A 13,452-nucleotide genomic window follows, 5' to 3' on the forward strand; every position below is an offset into this window, starting at 1 on the left:
ACATACTATAGGGTGGCGTAAGTTTATTGGGCAACTACAAGGGGAGGAGGTCGTCGAGGAGGAGGAGAAACGGGGGGCTACGTGCCCTACGTGTCTAAGCTTGGATAAGGGGAGGGGGTCCTTGAAGAGCAGAAAGGGGTGGCTACGTGCCCTACGTGCCTCACAGTTTCTTTGTTAAGCTTGAACAAGCACAGGGGAGGGGGCTTATGTGCATACCAGGATGTTCTGTCGCCCTTATCTCTGGGTAGTAGCCCTTATCTCTGGGTAGTAGCTATCTGCTTTCTCTGTGAACTTAGTTTACTCCCCATTTCCCAGGACTGTTTTATTAAGGCCATTTTTTTATGGCGGCTCTTGGCTCTCGGCCGTTCCTTTCAAAAACAAAACTGGTTGAAGGATTGGAAAACTAAAGTCAAAAGATTTACAGGATGAAGATTCTTGAGCAAATGGAGTTGAGAGTAAACATAATAATGAAATTTTTTTCATGCGACATTTTTTGATTTGTAAGTGGAGAATAAGAATTAGAGACATTAGCAGCAAGTGAGGCAAGGAACAGAAACCGGGCAGAAACTTTACATAGTCTCACTGAATGGAGGAAATGCAAGTTCAGAACCTATTACGGAAGAGAGCATTGGCAAATAGGTTTTTAATTAGTAAACTTTGAATGGCTACACATCAGAAGTAAAGGTTAGGAGCTGGTATTGTGTCATAGCAGGTTAAGCTGCTGCCAGCAACGTTGGCATTCCCTATGAGCACCAGTTCAAGACCCAGTTGGTCTACTTCTGATCCAGTTCCCTAATAATGTACCTGGGAAAGCAGTAGAAAATGGCCCAAAACACTGGGCCCCTGCCACCCACCTGGGAGACCCGGATGGAGTTCTAGGCTCCTGTCTTCAGCCTAGCCCAGCCCCAGCCATTGCAGCTATTTGGGGAGTGAACCAGTAGATGGAAGATCTCTCCCTCTCTCTCTGTAACTCTGGCTTTTAAAGAAACAAATCTTAGAAAAAGAAGGAGGAGGAGGAGGAGGAGACATAAAGGTTAACCAAAAATAGACCAACAAATATGGATTCCCTCATGGTATTACTTTCACTCCATACTGGATTGGGCTGATCTGCCCCTGCCTGAACTACCTACAAGAAGCAGCAGTAAATGTCTCTGGAGGATGGTAACATAATCTAGAACCTCGCATGATTACTACAAATATATATTTTTAAATATTTTATTTATTTATTTATTTGAGAGGTAGAGTTACAGAGAAAGGGAGAGACGGAGAGAAAGGTCTTCCATTTGCTGGTTCACTTCTGAAATGGCTGCAACAGCTGGAGCTGAGCTGATCTGAAGCCAGGAGCCAGGAGCTTCTTCCCGGTCTACCACATTGGTGCAGGGGCCCAATGACTTGGGCCATCTTCTACTGCTTCCCCAGGCCATAGCAGAGAGCTGGATTGGAAGTGGAGCAGCCAGGACTCAAACTGGCACCCATATGGGATGCTGGCACTGCAGGAGGCGGCCTAGTCTACTACACCACTGTGCCGGTCTCCAACTGCTACAAATATTTATAATAGCATCCACTTAAAGGTGCCTCTATCAAAAGGTAAGGTCAGGGGCCAGGACTGTTGCATAAAAGATTAAGCTGTGGCTTGTGACAACTGCATTCCATATCCGAGTGTCAGTATGCCTCCTCCACTTCTGACTCAGCTTCCTGCTAGTGCACCTGGGAAGGCAACAAAGGATGGCCCAAGTACTTGGGTTCTGCCACTCACATAGGAAACTCAGATGGAGTTCCTGTCTCTAAGTTTCAGCATGGCCCAGCCCTGGCTGTTGCAGGCATTTGGGAACTGAACCAATAGATAGAAGATTCTCTGTCTCTCTCTCTCAAATAAATAAATAAATCTTTTTTTAAAAAAGATAAGCTCAAATGATGAAGGCAAAAAATAGAAACAGTCCCATTGGAGGTTCAGATTTGTCAGTTGTTATCAGAAATTTTAAAAGAATGGTTGGGGGCTGGCATTGTGCTGCTGTCTGTGATGGTGGCGTCCCACACTGGAGAGTTGATTCGCGTCCTGGCTACTCCATTTCTGATCTGGCTTCCTGCTAATGTGCCTGGGAAGGTAGAGGAAGATGGTTCAAGTACTTGGGCTCCTGCGATCCACAGGAAAGACTAGGATGGAGTTCCTGGCTTACAGTCATTTTGAGAGTGAACCAGCAGATGGAAGATCTCTTTCTCAAATACATAAATAGATCTTTAAAAAAATTATTATAAATAAATTAAGACAAGATGAAGAAATTTAGCAGATAATTAAAATCTGTCAAAAATGTAAATGGAAAATTTCAGTTCTGGGCAGAATGGAGGGGACGTGTTTGTATTTTTCTCACCAAGGACAGCAAAATCTTCATACACTGTAAGTGAAACAAAAATAAGAAGACTTAGAGCAGAAAGAATGCAGAGTGGCTAGGGCCTCAGGATGTGGAGAACAATGTGGGAGCGAGTGCCCTGAACACTCTCTTCACTTCGTATATCCCATAATGGGTGCAGAATGCCAACGGATGCAGATAAGAAAAGCCCAAAGGAAATTCTTCTCTGTCCAAAGGACCAGGAAATAAGTAGCCTAGCAAGACAGCATACTAAAAGTTGTAACAGTAATATTGCACTACTCCAGACAAATGCCACAGAAAAAAACCTGCTGCCAGCAGAGGCTGAGTGCGGAGCCTAGACTGCCTCGGCCGCCGCCAGGCCCTCAGCCTGGGTGGTGCCAAGGACAGCAAAGCTGGGGGGCCAGGGCTCCTCAGCTGCCCAATGATAACAAGATCTCTGGGTTTCAAATACATAAATACAATCTCTAGAACAAAACGACTGAAGGGAATTCTTGAAACAGAAAGGAAATGATCGAAAAGGAACCTTGTTGGGCTGGCGCTGTGGCATAATGGGTTAAGCCACCGTCTGCAAAGCCAGCATCCCATATGAGCACTGCTTTGTGTCCTGGCTGCTCCATTTGTAATCCAGCTCCCTGCTAACGAGCCTGGGAAAGCAGTGGAACATGGCTCAGGTGCTTGGGCCCTTGTCACTCACGTGAGAGACCAGGAAGAAGCTCCTGGCTCCTGAATTCAGATCAACCCCAGCTCCAGCTACTGCGGCCATTTGGGGAGTGGACCAATGGATGGAAGACCTCTGCCTCTTTCTATCTCTTCCTCTCTGTCTGTAATTCTTTCAAATAAATAAATACATAAATATTAAAAAGAAAAGGAAACTGGAGACATGTGGAAGAACAAACAATGGAAAGCATAAAATATAGGTAAACTGAGTAGGCTTTCGTCTGCCCCAGAATTCTGTAAATTGCGTTTGACAGTTAACAATTACAACTATGTCTGGTGGTTCTCGCCGGGTGTCGAGGAAATACTAGAGGCATTATTAATAGGCAGGGGGAACGTCACAGGTGGTTTCTACACTTGACCAGAGCCGGAACAAGGTCGGTACGAGTAGCTGTAAGGGTGGGTTTGGATGAGAGCCCGTGTGAGCAGTTAGCAAGCACTCTCTGCACAGGAAAGAGGGCTGAGACTCTGAGCGAGCCGCCAGCGGGGAGAAGGCTCACGCCAGAGAGACTGCGTGGCGGAGCACAGGATCCTGAGGGATGGGCTTCGGGGAGAAAAGTCTCTGTCTCCAAGAAAGGAAGAGGCCGGCTGAAGATACACAGCTGAGAGTTGAGGGAAATGGAGGGAGTTCTGTGTGAGGGCGGCTCTCTGAGAGAAGGGAGAAGTCCACAGGAGGGAGATGAGCACGGCTTGGGGCCTGGAAAGCGAGTCTGAGCACCCGAACACCGACACTCTGCGAATTTCAGGAACTCAAGTTTTCAGTCCCGTGACTCAAAAACTGCGAGATCCCGAGTGGGCCACCAGGTGGCGGGCTCTGGGAGGTTCTTGTATCCCATCGGCCTCGGCGCCCAGAGCGGAAGAAGGCGTGGAGGGGACTCTCTGGCTCGCACCGTGTCTACTCTCCTATCCCGACTGACGTTGGACAACAAAGATGGCGGCAGGAACCAGCAATTACTGGGAAGGTGAGGGCGAGGCCTCCGGGTGGGTCCTGTGAGGGGCAGGGGACTGAGGGAGGGCGCGTCTTGGGGGAGGTAGCAGAGGAAAGAGCCAGATCTCCGGAGGGGCCGAGCTGGGGGCGGGACCTGCGCCGCGGGAGCCCTGGGGGCCTGCGGACTGAGGAGACCCAACGGTCCGGCTGACTCCGCGGGCTGAATGGGACCTGGGGCAGGGGTTGGCGCCGGGGACGGAGCCGTCATGGCGGGGCGGAGGGGCCCCCAGCGCCAGGTGTGATCCGGCCTTACGGGTGGTGGAACCAGGAGCTGCCGTGTGCAGTCGGGAGCTGAGCGTCGAGCGAGGAAACGCCGAGCCCGGAGGCTGGAGGAGTCGGCGCCTTGGAGTTGAGGGCACTGTTAGAAGACTGAGTGGGGAACGAGAAAGGAGGAACTTGTCAGTCCCAGTGCCCAGGGGGATGAGGGCAGGGCGGCCTCTGCCGGGTCCGCACGGCAGCTTCCGTCTGGGACTTGGAGGACTGCGTGCTTGGAGGCAGAGAGAGTAACTTTGCTTTCCGCTCCGGCGTCTAGGATCAGTTTTCTTACAGAAGAGAAAGTTGAGAGAGCCTTTGCGAGTTGTGACTACATTGGCGGTACCTCTTGCACCAAAGAAAAGCTTGTGACTTGACAGCTGTGTTTATTCACTTCCTGAAACTATGGTCCGATAAAGTGAAGTCACTCACAGCGCAGAGCAGAGCTTTGCGCTCGACAGGGATCAGAGAAGCTCAGCTTTCCCTGTCGCTCGTCTTCACATAGACTGAGAACCCGCCCTCCGAATCCCGTTCCCCTTTTGCACTGTTGCCTGTTGCTACGCCCCGAAGCGTGTAGAAATCAGTGTTGCCACTGCCAGCCACTTGGTCCAAGAAACTCAGTTTTAAGTTCGCTCTTTCTTGCCTTTCTTACTTGTTTGTCGTTGTTGTTTGTGGGTTTGTTTTTACTGGGGTGAGGACACAGGGTGGGGAAGGGTGCCCGTCTTTCAGAACGCTTTTACTTGATTTTTTTTTTTTTATTGGAGAAGACAATCACTAAAACTACAGACAGGTGTGCTGTATTTGAAATAATGCGGACTAGCTAGAAGAATTTTAAAATTATGTACAAATGGCTACTGATACCTGTAATACTGGTCAGTAGGCTCTGGTTTTTGGAAGCACCATACTGTACTATTTATAGCAGCTCATTATTCACAACCTACTCTGTGCCAGGTGCTTTAGGTGAAGGTAAGGGTTGAAAAAACAGAAAGCTGAGATTCATAGGCCAAGGAGATGGCCAGTAAATCCGAGCCAGTGAGTACCTGAGCTGAGATTTGAACTGGGGTTTGGTCCCTGGCTTATATGCTCCACCATATTGTTCTTCCTACTTCTGGTTGCAGAGTGTATTGAAAAATATGTTTTGTATCCCTTATCCCTGGAAAAAGATATTCTTATACCATTCTTTCGTTTGAGAGTATTTCAGAAAGTTTGTGGGAAAATGGAATTAAAAGTTTTTGGTGGGGTGGATGTCGGGGCATGGCGGTTAAGCCTGCATCCCATATCAGAGTACCTGGGTTTGAGTCCCAACTCCGCTTCCTACCAGTGTACACTCTGGGAGGCAGCTGACAGTAGCTTGACTGCTTGGGTTCCTGGCTTTGACCTGGCTCCATCCCAGCTGTTGGCGCATTTGGAGAGTAAACCAGTGGGTGGCAGTACTCCCCCCCCCCCCCCCGACTTCTGCCTCTTTCAAATAAAACTTTAAGAATTTGTTTTGGAATCCATGCATATGCCAGGTCTTCAAAATGTTTGTGGGCACCTTTTGCCTAGCAGTTCTGACTCCTCCATCCAAATGCCTGGATTCAATGCTGGGGTTCTTTCCTACTCCAGCTTCCTGCTGCTGCAGGCCCTGGGAGGCAGCAGTGATGGCACAAGTAATTGGATTCATGGCACTTAGGTGGGGGGTCTGGATGGAGTTTCTTGCTCTCAGCTTCTGCTTGGCCCAGCCCAGGATCTTGCAGATATTTGGGGCATGAACCAGCAAATGGAGCCCTCTACTTCCCTGTCTCTCTCTTGCTCACTCTGTCTCACTCATGGGTGTGCACATGCACATTCTCTCTGCCTCTCAAATTTAAAGGAAAAAAAATTAAAAAAAAAATTTTTTTTTTATTTTTTTGACAGGCAGAGTTAGAGAGAGAAAGGTCTTCCTGGCTGGCGCCGTGGCTCAATAGGCTAATCCTCCACCTAGCGGCGCCGGCACACCGGGTTCTAGTCCCGGTCAGGGCGCCAGATTCTTTCCCGGTTGCCCCTCTTCCAGGCCAGCTCTCTGCTGTGGCCTGGGAAGGCAGTGGAGAGGATGGCCCAAGTGCTTGGGCCCTGCACCCCATGGGAGACCAGGAGAAGCACCTGGCTCCTGCCTTCGGATCGGCGCGGTGCACCGGCCGCAGCGTGCCAGCCGTGGTGGTCACTGGAGGGTTAACCAACGGCAAAAGGAAGACCTTTCTCTCTCTCTCTCTCACTATCCACTCTGCCTGTCAAAAAAAAAAAAAAAAAAAAGGAAAGAAGGTCTTCCTTTTTCTGTTGGTTCACCTCCCAAGCGGCCGCTACGACTGGTGCGCTGTGCTGATCCGAAGCCAGGAGCCAGGTGCTTCCTCCTGGTCTCCCATGCAGGTGCAGGGCCCAAGCACTTGGGCCATCCTCCACTGCACTCCTGGGCCACAGCAGAGAGCTGGCCTGGAAGAAGGGCAACTGGGACAGAACCAGCACCCCAACCGGGACTAGAACCCAGGGTGCCGGCACTGCAGGTGGAGGATTAGCCTAGTGAGCCACAGCACCGGTCAGGAGAAAAAATTTTAAGTTTGTGAAAATGCATATTATGAAAACTATGCATGGGGGCCGGCGCTGTAGCATAGCAAGTAAAGCCACCGTCTGCAGTGGCAGCATCCCATATGGGCACCGGTTTGAACCCAGCTGCTCCACTTCCGATCCAGCTCTCTGCTGTGGCCCTGGGAAACCAGTAAAAGATGGCCCAAGTCCTTGGGCCCCTGCACCTGGATGGGAGACCCGGAAGAAGCTCCTGGCTCTGGCTTCGGATTGGCGCAGCTCCGGCCCTTGCGGCCAACTAGGAATTGAACCATCAGATGGAAGATCTCTCTCTCTCTCTCTCTCTCTGCCTCTCCTTCTCTCTGTGTAACTCTGACTTTCAAGTAAATAAATAAATCTTTAAAAAAGAACTTAACGTTTTGATTTCTGGCTTGTATTTGATCTTACTGATAGCATATTTTTTATTATTACTTTGAGCCTCTCGATTCTTTAGATGAGTTTATTAAAAAGCAGATTTTAATTCTTGTAATGATAATTTATTTTGTTTTCATTTTACTATTATTAAAATAATTTCTTTTTTCAGAAGATTTATTTATTTATTTATTTGAAAGAGTAACACAGAGAGAGAGGTCCTCCATCCGCTGGTTCACTCCCCAGTTGGCTGCAACAGCTGGAGCTGTGCTGATCTGAAGCCAGGAGATTTTTCCAGGTCTCCCATGTGGGTGCAGGGGCCCAAGGACCTGGACCATCTTCTACTGCATTCCTAGGCCACAGCAGAGAGCCGGATCGGATGTGGAGCAGCCAGGACCCAAACCAGCACCCATATGGGATGCTGGTACCACAGGCTTTGGCCTTACCTGCTACACCACAGTGCCAGCCTCAAAAGAATTTTTTAAGCCTAATAATGCTTTGGAACATAAAAAGACAGCAAAAATCCCTGTCAAAAGCAAACTCTTATAAATTTAGCTGGCAAATTGATATATTAATTGTAAACTCTGTTCAGTTTCTTTGTAATTTGTATTCTCATTTTTCTCTGAGTTACAGAAATTGAGTTATTGGTATAGAAATAATTTCAGGGCTGTTAGAACAACATTTGTTGTCTAGCTGTCTTTGGAATAAATCTGCCTCTTTTATTGCTATTTGGTTTCTTGCTCCATCCATCTGAAGTTGAAAAAAAGTATGACTAATTTACTTTCCTGGATAAGTCTTCAGTTTTCTCTTTTATGGGGGGGGAGGGTCTAGATCAGTATCTCCTCATTTTTCACAGTTTGCTTTCTTCACAGTAGCCTTGTGCTGGGCAGGTGTTTGGCTCAGCAGTTAAGTCACCACTTGGGAAGCTCATATCAGAGTCAGGTTCCTGTCCCAGCTCCACTTCTGAGTCCAGCTTCCTGCTAATGCATGCGCTGGGAGGCAGCTGGTGATGGCTCAAGTAATTGGATCCCTGCCAAACACAGGGGAGACTTGGATTGTGCTCTAGGCTCCTGGCTTCTGCCTGGATCGGCCCCGGGTGTTGCAAGCATTTGAGGAATAAGCAAGTGACTGGAAGATTTCTCTCTGCCTTTCAAATATTTTTTTAAAAAAAGGAGTAGTGTTGTGATTTTCATGTCTGTTGATGGTCTGTTGGGGTCTAATTATTTGCTCTTATGAATTTGTTTAAGATCTCAGGAAGCAGGCGAGACAGCTGGAAAATGAACTTGACCTGAAGCTAGTTTCCTTCAGTAAACTGTGTACAAGTTACAGTCACAGCAGTGCCCGAGATGGAAGACGCGACAGGTATAGGTACTACCAGATTCTCTTATGCCTTAAACTGTATAATGTTTTTAAAGCATTCAAAGTTAAACTAAAATATACAACCTCTGTAACTTGGTCTATTCAACTTTTCATGTTTCTTTTTCTCTGTTGCTTTATTTTTCTATATTTCTATATTTCTCTATTGCTTTATTTTTGTGACTTACTAAATTCTTTCTAATTCTTTTTTTTTTTTTTTTTAAGATTTATTTATATATTTGAAACTCAGAGTTACGCAGAGAGAGAAAGAGAGGTCTTCCATCTGTTGGCGCACTCTCCAACTGGCCACAGCAGCTGGAACTGTGGCTATCCAAAGCCAGGAGCCAGGAGTTTCTTCCCGGTCTCCCACACAGGTGCAGGGGCCGAGGGCCTGGGCCATCCTCTACTGCTTTCTCAGGCCATAGCAGAGAGCTGGATGGGAAGTGGAACAGCTGGGTCTCTAAGTGGCGCCCATATGGGATGCCAGAACTTCAGGCCAGGGCGTTAACCTCTGCACCACAGCGCCAGCCCCAGTTCTTCCTAATTCTTGGGACAGTATTTATTTGGAATCCTTAGACAAAGATTGTGACAGTGTTGGGGAGACTGCTAGGACTTAAGAATGAGTTTGTATCAAAAACAAGAATTTGTAGTACAGCTAGTGTAAAAAATTTGACTGATTTACCCACATCATATTTCTTGTTTTCTAATTGCTAAATAGATCTGAGGAGGTGCCCCAATGCAAAGTATTCCTGCTGTTCTACTGTTTATTCTATTAGACTCTAATGCAGTGTGCAGCCTCAAATTGTTGAAGCTATTTTTAATTTGGGTACTTTTTGGAGAAATCAAGTTATTACCATATTGAATATATGGAAACTGTGTTATCTTTGAATCCTATGCTCATTTTTAGTCAAACTTTTAAAATTGGGAAATATTTAAGACACTTAGAAAATAATAAGGAAGAATATAATGAACCCCCAGTACCTATCTCCCAGTTTAAACAGTGATCATTATCAATTCAGTTGAACCCCTTGTGATGTCCAGCATTCTTTCTCTTTATAATCATATATTTTTTACTATCTGTGTTTATATTTCTAAGCAATTCATGGTATTCTGTTATTGTTACATAATTTGCAACTTGCATTTTTGTTTAATATTATCTTTTTAGATTCAGCTATGGATCTGTAACTGGTATATGCATTTGCTGTATATGGTGGTATACTGTATATGTAGCTTAAACAGTTGATGGATGGATGTTGTTTCTCATTCTTGCTAATTAGCAATAAAAATAATTTTAAAAGCTGACAGAGAGACTGGCGCCATGGCTCAATAGGCTAATCCTCCGCCTGCGGCGCTGGCACCCCGGGTTCTAGTACTGGTCGGGGCACCAGATTCTGTCTCGGTTGCTCCTCTTCCAGTCCAGCTCTCTGCTGTGGCCCGGGAGGGCAGTGGAGGATGGCCCAAGTGCTTGGGCCCTGCACCCGCATGGGAAACCAGGAGAAGCACCTGGCTCCTGGCTTCGGATCAGCGCGGTGCGCCAGCCACAGTGGCCACTGGGGGGTGAACCAACGGCAAAGGAAGCTCTCTCTGTCTTTCTCTCTCACTAACTCTGCCTGTCAAAAAAAAAAAAAGCTGACAGAATATTCATCATATCTCAGGTACTGTTCTAAGAGATTTATGTAAATCCTGCTGGAAATATTTTTTTTTAAAGATTTATTTATTTATTTGAAAGTCAGAGCTACGCAGAGAGTATCTTCCATCGATGGTTCACTCCCCAGATGGCCGCAACGGCCGGAGCTGTGCCGATCTGAAGCCAGGAGTCAGGAGCTTCTTCCGGTTCTCCCACATGGGTGCAGGGGCCCAAGGACTTGGGCCATCTTCTACTGCTTTCCCAGGCCATAGCAGAGAGCTGGACAGGAAGCGGAGCAGCCGGGACTGGAACTGGCGCCCATATGGGATGCCGGCGCTTTTAGGCCAGGGCGTTAACCCACTGCACCACCACTCCGGCCCCTGCTGGAAATATTTTAAACAGAATGTTCCTATATTCCTAGCAGTGAAATTCCTGGTATCAAAGTTGTTAGTTGTTAATCTACTCTTACTTAACATGCTTTTCCAAAGGTTAGTAATATGTGAGGTATTTTTCAGCTAATTATAAAGACAACAAAAGCTCAGCTTGGATTTGAACCAAGGTCTTTCCACTTCCAGAACACACATTCTAAATCCTACTGTATTCATGTTCCAACAAAAGGCTCATATCCACACTGTAGCCAAAGTATTGTTTCTTTTTTTTTTTTTTTTTTTTTTTTTTTTGCTGCTTTGAACTTTATTTGCGAAAACCAGAATATTGTTTCTTTTAGTAAGGGTACATTGCTTGTAAAGAGCAGAGCCAACGTGTTTACCCTAGGACCTAAAGTTGAATTATCAACATGTAATATAGATTTTATAGCAGTGTGTTGCTTTGGGTTTACCTTTATATACCAAGTGAAAAGAATCTGGACTGTTCCTTTATATGACTTTTTTTTTTTTTTAAAGATTTATTTATTTTGTTTGAAAGTCAGAGTTACACAGAGAGAAGGAGAGGAGAGAGAGAGAGAGAGAGAGGGAGGTCTTTCATCCGATGGTTCTCTCTCCAATTGGCTGCCGCGTTGGAGCTGTGCTGATCCGAAGCCAGGAGCCAGGAGCCTCCTCTGGGTCTCCCACGCGGGTGCAGGGGCCCAAAGACTTGTGCCATCCTCTACTGCTTTCCCAGGCCATGGCAGAGAGCTGGATTGGAAGTGGAACAGTCTGGACTTGAACCGGCACCCATATGGGATGCCAGCTCTGCAGGTGGCAGCTTTACTTGCTATGCCACAGCGCTGGTCCCAAGCTGCTCATTTATTAGTGCATACCATCTGGGGCCTGAGGAGAGTTAGTGGTTTTTCAGAAGAGGCAAAAGAAACTTTTCAGACATGTGGTTTTCTAATTTGAATCTGGGGCCAGCATTGTGGTATAGTGGGTAAAGCCATCTCCTGCAGTGCCGGCATCCCATATGGGTGCCAGTTTGATTCCTGGCTGTTCTACTTCCGGTCAAGCTCTCTGCTATGGCCTGGAAAGCAATGGAAGATGGCCCAAGTCCTTGGGCCCCTGCACCCATATGGGAGACCTGGAAGAGGCTCCTGGCTGTCTGTGTTTTAGCCAATTCCTGATTATTCAGTAACTGGTTATCTGATCTGTGGATTGTTTAAATTTAAGTCTAATGAGGGCTGGTGCCGTGGCTCACTTGGTTAATCCTCCACTTGCAGCGCCGGCATCCCATATAGGCACTAGGTTCTAGTCCCTGCTCCCCCTCTTCCAGTCCAGCTCTCTGCTGTGGCCCTGGAGGGCAGTGGAGGATGGCCCAAGTGCTTGGGCTCCTGCACCTGCATGGAGACCAGGAAGAAGCACCTGGCTCCTGGCTTCAGATTGGTGCAGCGCCAGCTGCAGCACCAGCCATAGTGCTGGCCGTAGCGGCCATTTGGGGAGTAAACCAACAAAGGAAGACCTTTCTCTCTGTCTCTCTCTCACTGTCTAACTCTGCCTGTCAAATTAAAAAAAAAAAAAAAAAGTCTAATGAACCATAACTTCTTTGGGGTAGAATTTTTAAGATTATTCCTTGTAGACCCTGTAGCATAATACATTGTATAACTCCTCTTACATGCTGTATTTCTTAGTGCTACAGTTTCATTTCACATAATTTGTTCTCAGATTCAAAATTGGGCATTGCCATTAGATTAAGTTAATTTCTATCATTTGGGAAACTGTAAACAAGCATTTGGAATTTCTTTACATTATTAGAGATTGGAGCTATTGCTTGGGAGAGCTTGTATTTGATGATATTTTATGCTGAAATAAAATACTCAGTAATCATTATAGGAGAACTTCTATAAAAATAATTTCTGATTTTTATGTCTCAGGGATTCTATTTGACCTCTTTAAGAATTCTTTATTGTTTTAAGTATATTTTAAAGGACTATGTGAGTAATGGATTCCCTTTCATTGAACTTCTCTAGTTCTGACACAACACCCCTTTTAAACGGATCAAGTCAAGACAGAATGTTTGAAACAATGGCCATTGAGATTGAACAGCTTTTGGCAAGAGTAAGTGCTTTCTGTTGAATTACTCTTTTGCTAGTATCTGTATACTTGTTAGATATGATCCAGGATTATGTTAATGCAGACATGTTTATTGAAAGCACCCATTTGTTCAAGATATGTGTCTCACCAGGCCACTCGAATTTCAGTGAGAGCCATTCCCATGTTGTATGGGTGTTGTTCTAGCAATTAGGGAATGAGGAGGAAATGCCGAATCCTTACCTATTGTCTTGTGTGGTGTTTCTGCTGTCAGCCAAAAGAGCATATAGACAGTTTTCTGTTAGCTGTCATTAGTGCTTTCTAAATTATTTTTGTTTTCTTCTTTCTTTCTAGCTTACAGGAGTGAATGATAAAATGGCAGAATATACCAATAGTGCAGGTGTACCCTCATTGAATGCAGCTCTGATGCACACACTACAGCGACACAGAGACATATTGCAGGTAATATCTTGGGCTTGAGACTTGGGCAAGAGGTTTTTTTTTCTATATTGCTGAATAGGATGTGTACTCATGTATTTTAAAGAGCAAAGAGAGGGGGCCGGTGCTGTGGCATAGTGGGTAAAGCTGCTGCCTGCAATGCGGGCATCCCATATGGGAGCCGGTTTGAGTCATAGCTGCTCTACTTCTGGTCCAGCTCTCTGCTATGGCCTGAGAAAGCAGTAGAGGATGGCCCAAGTCCTTGGACCCCTGTACCTGCATGGGAGACCGGGAGAAAAC

The 13,452-nt window shown here is 46.4% G+C and overlaps 1 protein-coding gene across 8 annotated transcripts in view; it reads left to right on the plus strand.

Annotated features, from left to right (window-relative positions):
• Positions 1-3,429: 3,429 nt before the first annotated feature.
• GOSR1 (golgi SNAP receptor complex member 1) overlaps positions 3,430-13,452 on the plus strand; it is a 50,659-nt gene continuing 40,636 nt past the window's right edge. For 3 of the 8 annotated variants that reach the window (XM_070061166.1, XM_070061167.1, XM_002718900.5), the window contains exons 1-4: positions 3,889-4,045; positions 8,520-8,634; positions 12,654-12,741; positions 13,069-13,176. In XM_070061166.1, coding sequence (XP_069917267.1) covers positions 4,015-4,045; positions 8,520-8,634; positions 12,654-12,741; positions 13,069-13,176 — 342 coding nt within the window. In that variant the 5' untranslated portion in view covers positions 3,889-4,014. Of the gene's footprint in view, positions 4,046-8,519; positions 8,641-12,653; positions 12,742-13,068; positions 13,177-13,452 lie in introns of all 8 variants that reach the window. The other 5 variants (XM_008270948.4, XM_008270950.4, XM_008270945.4 and 2 more) reach the window with 4 other exon arrangements.

The sequence above is a fragment of the Oryctolagus cuniculus genome, chromosome 17 (genome assembly GCF_964237555.1).
Source record: "Oryctolagus cuniculus chromosome 17, mOryCun1.1, whole genome shotgun sequence".
In the NCBI taxonomy this organism is placed as follows: domain Eukaryota; kingdom Metazoa; phylum Chordata; class Mammalia; order Lagomorpha; family Leporidae; genus Oryctolagus; species Oryctolagus cuniculus.